This window comes from Arachis ipaensis, chromosome B03 (genome assembly GCF_000816755.2).
Source record: "Arachis ipaensis cultivar K30076 chromosome B03, Araip1.1, whole genome shotgun sequence".
NCBI classification, from domain to species: Eukaryota; Viridiplantae; Streptophyta; class Magnoliopsida; order Fabales; family Fabaceae; genus Arachis; species Arachis ipaensis.
Window position 1 is genome coordinate 131,695,948 of NC_029787.2, and position 7,118 is coordinate 131,703,065.

Genomic DNA, 7,118 nt, shown 5'->3' on the forward strand with positions numbered 1-7,118 from the left:
ACATGCATAGTTGCTACAAAATAAATTGAAGTACTTAGTTGTTTACTTGGTTAAATAAAATAAAAAAAATTATTAAATACAAAAGAAAAGTATTTTGTTTCCTTTTTTATTTAGAAGAGGGAATTAGAAAAATGAACTTTTTAAAAAAATATAAACAAGGAGTTTAATTCTAATACATCAATAAACTAAAACTTTTTACATAATTAACAGATGTAATTTGTTATTTTAAATAATTATTCACGTATTAAATATAAAAATTAATTATTTTTATTAAGATTACATGTCAAATGCACTTATGAAATTTCTCTATACTTATATTATTCAAAATAAAATTCATAAAATATAACAAAGTGGGCCTCCCTAAGAGGCCGGAAGACCACCACCGACTTTTACCAACTCGTCGTATTTGGTGAGAATTTAGAAAGTGATTAATGGTTTACGGAGTGGCATTTTAGTCCTTTTACTCCGGACAATGGCTGTGTGTGTCTCCAAATTCCAGTTCAGGGTTGTTAACGTCAACATGAACGTGGTTGATAATAATTATTCTTAATTAATTTTGGAAAGACCTAAAGTCGAGGTTGATATATGGTATTCTTAGATTAATTAGCTTATAGTATATGTAGCTAGGATAAATTTATGATTTTGTTCATGATACAAGTTTAAAGCAAACACTTTTTTTTCATCCCTTCTGTTTTCTAACCTTAAAAAGAAATTATTAACTACTTACTCATTGTAGAGGGTTATTAATTAAGATTTGAAATTCTAGACATACAGAAATTTTGCGTTAACTTAACTGGAAATTACTCCATTAATAATTAACTTCACGCACACGACAACAAAAGTTTGTAGTTTGGTCAAATTAATGTGGATACGATGTTTGACGACTGGCGGTACTTTGATTTCTTTCAAGCCGTATAATAAGAGGTTGGTGGGATTCTTTATTGTTTTACTTAAAAAACTTTCTGGTTGTACCCTCATTTTACTTTATTTCTTTATAAAGTTAAATATTTACACCAAGGTCAAACATATTATTTTTCGGACAATTTACTTAATTAAATCGTTTGAACATCAATATTACGTAAATACATTATTTCCAAATTTAATATGCAATTGCATTGTTTCACGAATCTATATAAACTGCTACTGGCAGTAGCAGTTTACAGGTGTACAGAAACCGCTACAACCAGTCGCGGTTTACGTGCAAAACGGCTTAGTCATAAACCGCTGCTACCAGCAACGGTTTACGTGCCTGCGTGTATGATAGTAAACCGCTAGAGCCTATAGCGGTTTACGTTAAGCATGCTGAATGGGGCTGCCTATATAAACTATGGAGGGCCAAATGTAGAGAGATAGAGTGTTATTCACAAATGGAGGGGGAGGATAGTTTTGTGGCTCTGGTTCACTACTCTGAAAAAATTCAAAAGAGCAAAAGGCATGGTGTGAAATTCACAGATAGAGAACCGATTAGTATTTTTATCCGATCGTCGAGTACATTGGCAGAGATTAAGCTAAGCATATTACGGAAGCTCGGTACCTGTGGGACGAAGTGGGTAAAAAAGTTATTTTACAAGATTCCCATAGCCGTTGTTTCAACTGGTGTGAGATATGAGACATTCGTGATAGGGTCGGATGAAGACCTGCAGGTCTTGTTTCACTGCAGGCGTAGTTTTCCGGAGGTGAGGATACCTGAGCTGCTTGCGAAGTTGGAAGATGGTGTGGATAGCTCTGGGGCATTGGCACCGAATCCTCAGTCGACTGCAGTCGGTGGTGCCTCGACAACGATGCCTGTGGTAGCAGCGGCAGTTCCGATTCCTGAGCCCGAACATGCTGGGGCTGTTCATGCATATGTGGCTCCTGTTGTGCCTGATTTTGAATTTGATGCCGGACCGGATCGAGTTGAGAATGCGCTGTGTGACGATGATTCAGATGAGGAGCCGGTCGATATTGGTGGGGATAGTGATGATGATATTCCAAGAGGTACACGTCCAACCCATGGAGGTTCCGGTTCTGGAACACAAGAGTACCCTCCCCACATGTCTTCTTTGAACTTGGAAGCCATTGGCCAACACCAGAATGTAGATGCAACATTCGATGGGCAGGGGATGCATGATGGGACAACTATGACTGAATTTCAGATTGGCCAATCGTTCCAGAGTAAGGAGGAAGCCGTGCTGAGCGTAAAAGATTTCAGTATTCGGCGTGGAGTTGAGTACAAGGTTATGGAGTCAGACAATCTGAAATACCAAGGGAGATGCAAGGAGTTTGGTAACGGGTGCACGTAGTTGATTCGGATAGTCATGCGAAAAAGGAAGAGCACATGGGAAGTTAGGAGGTACAACGGACCACACACGTGTATGGCCACATCGATATCGAGTGACCACAAGCAGCTTGATTATCATGTCATCTGTGCGAGAATCTTTCCATTGGTTAGAGCTGATGCGTCCGTGTCGATTAAGGTGTTGCAAGAGGCAACGGAGGCGACATATGGATTCAGGCCTAGTTATCGGAAGGTGTGGTTGGCGAAGCAGAAGGAGGCAGTAGCGCAGATGTATGGCGATTGGGAGGAGTCATATGCGAATCTGCCTTGATGGATACTTAGGGTCACATCCACCATGGACGGTTCCGTTGCTCTGCTGAAGACCTCTCCGGTTAGAGTGGGTGACCAAGTTGATAAAGATAGAGTCTACTTTCATCGCATGTTTTGGACATTCCCTCCATGTATTGAGGCATTCCGCCACTGTAAGCCGCTCGTAAGTATCGACGGAACACACCTCTATGGCAAGTATGGCAGGACATTGTTGTTAGCGATCGCTCAGGATGGTAACTCGAATATTTTGCCTGTTGCGTTTGCACTCGTGGAGGGGAAAAATGCAGAGTCTTGGTCATACTTTCTATCCAATCTTAGAAGACATGTTACTCCACAGCAAGGTATTCTCGTGATCTCTGATAGACACAATGGCATCAAGGCTGCACTAGAGTCCCCCGATAGTAGTTGGTGACCTCCTCATGCTTATCGGGTATTTTGTATTCGGCATGTTGCTGCAAATTTTGCCCTTACTTTCAAGGGACAGGATGCGAGGAGGTGGCTGGTAAATGCCGCTTATGCGAAGACGGAAGCAGAATTTGACTATTGGTTTGATATAATGAGGACAGAGAACCCAGCCATGTGCGACTGGGCAAACAGGATGGAGTATGAGAGGTGAACACAGCACAAGGATGGGGGGAGACGATATGGTCACATGTCGACTAATATATCTGAGTATGTGAACTCTGTTTTGAAGGGCACAAGAAATCTACCAGTGACGTCCCTGGTTAAGTCGACCTATCTCCAGCTGGCGGAGTTGTTTGTTGTCCGGGGGCAGATGGCAGAGGCACAGTTAGGGTCCGGACACCGGTATTCGCAGGCACTAGTTAACGCCATTAAGCGGAACTTGAAGGATTTGAGGTGCTTCACAGTGACTGTGTTCGATAGGCATCAACTTGACTATACAATGGCTGAGACTACTCCCACGGGCAAATTCTCGTTGGGTAGCTATCGGGTTTCTCTAAGGGATCGCACCTGCGACTGTGGATACTTCCAGGCGCTGCACTACCCCTGTTGCCATGCCCTCCGGATGGACCACGGCAAGTACATCAAGCACGGAGTATGGCTCCCATACAATTTGAAAATTTAGAACTCATCAGACATTACCACAACAAGTATATATCTAGTCACCACTCGAGAGCAAACCAGAAACGAAACCCTAACTAGTATAATACTAACATAACGAGCGGTCAAGCGATCCAATGTAAGCCGATAGCTTATGACCCTCTGTTCCTTGCCATCATTCGGAGGTAAGTAGGCAGACCACCTAATTGTAAATCATATGTGACACAAACTTAAAAAACCGCCCATGAAATTTTTAAGCATTAAAAAAACATAACCTATACCTGGATGCCAGCGGGAAAGAGAAAACCTCAAACCCGGACAGCCTCAAAGACGGAAACCGCCAGAATATCCAACTCTGCAGCAACTGAAGGGGACCCGCAAGGTTAGTCACATTTCTGTTTGCTACCCGACACATGCATCGGTACAACCAAGCCAAAGCGGCCGACCCCCAGCTATACCTCCCCATGTCATTAAGGTTTGCCACAAATGGCAACCACCGTATATGTACCCGGTTCGCACTCTTGTCCCCAAATAACTGAGTCGATAACAGCATCATGATGTAGGCACGTGTGTAGATGCGGACAGTCTCCTCGGTCGCATCTGGTGGTAGCATCCTAAACCTCTCGTGGAACCATGTAAAGTGTACTGTCATCTGCTTGACCTTATTCGGTGGAGGCCACTCACCGAATAGGTCCTCAAACCACTCTCAAGCTGGTCGGCCACCCTCCATGTATTTCTCAAACTCACCAAGGCAACCACTCACAGCCTCCCCATCCACAGGCAGCCCTAGCTGAAATGCCACGCCTTGCAATGTCACTGTGCACTCTCCGAAAGGCATATGGAACGTGTGCGTCTCAGGACGCCACCTCTCAACGAACGCACTAACCAATGGCTCATCCAACCAGAACCATTAGCTGTTTAGCCTGGCCAAATGGTACAATCCAGCCCTCTCTAAATACGGGATGATCCTTTCATGCATGGGCATATTCTGTTGCCGTCTCACACTGTATATACACCTAGTGGGCTGCACAGAACATGAAAGAAATACAGGGTCCAATTAAATTCTCCTATCCATAAAAAAATTTTCCTATCTAACAATAACAAATATCTTAAACCATCAACAAATGATGAACCGGTAAACAAATTAATCTATGAATCCTATATAACTAAGCCGTCGAAAAACATGTAAGCTTCAAATTATAGAAACTAATTACGATAGTAAAAATAACAAAACACATACTTCAATAAATAATAGCCAGAATTATAAAAATATTATAAAGCTTTAAAATAAAAAACTTCATATCATACAAATACACTAACCGAACTAAAATAAATCATGAACGTCAACTATCCCTTTCCCTAAACTAAACCAACAACATGTAGAATAACATTCATTGAAGGATTTGAAATTCAGCTAACTAGTCATATTTATAACTTAACAAGAAAAATTCAAAATATTAACCCAAACCGATTAAACTAACATCCTAGCATGCGAAGCCTAATTTCAAACTAGAGGGAATAATATATAAATTCTAGTTCGTCTATCTTACATACCATTTTTCTAACTAACAAATGCTAAGCCTAAAAAAAATAATTATTAACTAACCTCGTCACCAATAGAACCGGCAATATGCGCAACACCGTTCAGTCGGTACAAGCTCCTGTCTGCCATGATAACTCGCCGGAAGTCACCACTGAGATACCTCGGACCCGCTCTCAACTTGCTCTAACCTCTCTCTAGAATTTTCTTTCTCTAAAAAACCTCACAAACCCTCCAAATGAATAATCCGCGGCTACCACCACGGTTTATATAGGCAGCCAACTATACGTAAACCGCTATAGGCTCTAGCAGTTTACGCACGCACACCAACACACGTAAACCGCTGCTGGCAGCAGCGGTTTATGACCAATGCATAATACACGTAAACCGCGGCTAGTTGTAGCGGTTTCTGTACACCTGTAAACCGCTACTGCCAGTAGCGATTTATATAGATAAGTGAAACAATGTATTTGCGTATTGAATTTGGAAACAATATATTTGCGTAATATTGAGAGTGAAACAATTTAATTAAGTAAATTATCCTTATTTTTCACTTCAAAAGGGTATCGTGTATTTTATTCGTAAAAATAACAGTGTATATTTATTATGCTTCATATTTCACGTTAAGAAAACGATAACAATAATATATTTTTGGGTAAAATATATTTCTGTCTTTAAAATTTATAAATATTTTAAAAGTATTTTTAGTTTTTTTATTTTAATTTTATCTCAAAATTTTTTATTTACATCAAATATATTTTTGACAGTTAAATTTTTAAAAAAATTAAGACTAATTGAACAATAATGCATACAAAATTAGCCTCTAAAAATATATTTGATACAAATAAAAAATTTTTAAGATAAAATTAAAATTAAAACAAAATAAAATTTATAAATATTTAAAATTTTTATTAAATTTTAAAGACAAAAATATACTTTATGGTATATTTTTATTGAAAAACATCAATATAATGCATATATTAGTTCTGCATTTGAAAATAATACTCCAAGTATTTGTGAATGTAATCGATAACCAATTGATGAGTAAGAAACCGTCAAAAGTTTGAACATGAGCAGCGGCTAGGGGTGGAAAAAGGCCAGACGGCCTGCAAGGGGTCTGCAGCCTGGCCTGTGTTTAGCCTGACCTGTTATAAAATAGGCACAGGCTCAGACTGTTATAAAGGCCTTATTATGTTAATAGGCCAAGCCCAGACTCACTAATTAGCCTGGCCTGGCCTGTCAGACCTGTCTGAACCATTTAATACATAATTATATATATAAATAACTTTTTTATTATTAACAAAATAATGAGATATTTTAAATTTACTATATTTAATTATAAATAGTTTTGTATATTTTAAATACTTTAAAATTTAAAAATTCTTATAAATATTAAATATAATATTTTATATATAAATATGTTTATTAAAAAATATTTTTTTAAAATAATATTTTTATTTTTGTAAAAAAAAAAATTAACAGGCCTTTTAACAGACTTCAGGCCAGGCCAGGTTGAATAACAAGTGAGGCTTAGTACTTTGAAAAAAGTTTATAACAAGCTGCAGGCCAGGCTCAGGCCAATCAACTACATGACAAGTCAGGCCTGTTAAGAGTAAAGCTGGCCTGACCTGGCCTGTTTCCACCCCTAGTAGCGGCTAGAAAGTCAGATTTTTTTCCTTCCTGCGAATTCAGTGCATTACAAGGTGATATTTATTAGAAAGTTAGGATTGATCATGCATGAGATTAATTAAAAATTAACTTTAATGCGTATTAAAATTAACTTTAATGAGTATTAAAATTAAGTATGGATCTAATTCAATCTAAAATCTAGTTTAATATATAGGAAATAGAGATTTTGCACGTTTATAAACTATCTAATAGACATATATTTAAGATGTTCTATATTTATTATAAATTATTTAGAGGTCT

The 7,118-nt window shown here is 38.5% G+C and overlaps 1 protein-coding gene across 1 annotated transcript; it reads left to right on the plus strand.

Annotated features, from left to right (window-relative positions):
* On the plus strand, positions 1,368-2,282 carry LOC107633846. The gene has a single exon (XM_016337444.1). It carries the CDS (start codon positions 1,368-1,370, stop codon positions 2,280-2,282), a length of 915 nt encoding a protein of 304 aa, XP_016192930.1.

What these genes read in the sequence shown, in the direction of transcription:
- LOC107633846 (XM_016337444.1), top strand. Translation starts at nt 1,368, where the DNA reads ATGGAGGGGGAGGATAGTTTTGTGGCTCTGGTTCACTACTCTGAAAAA.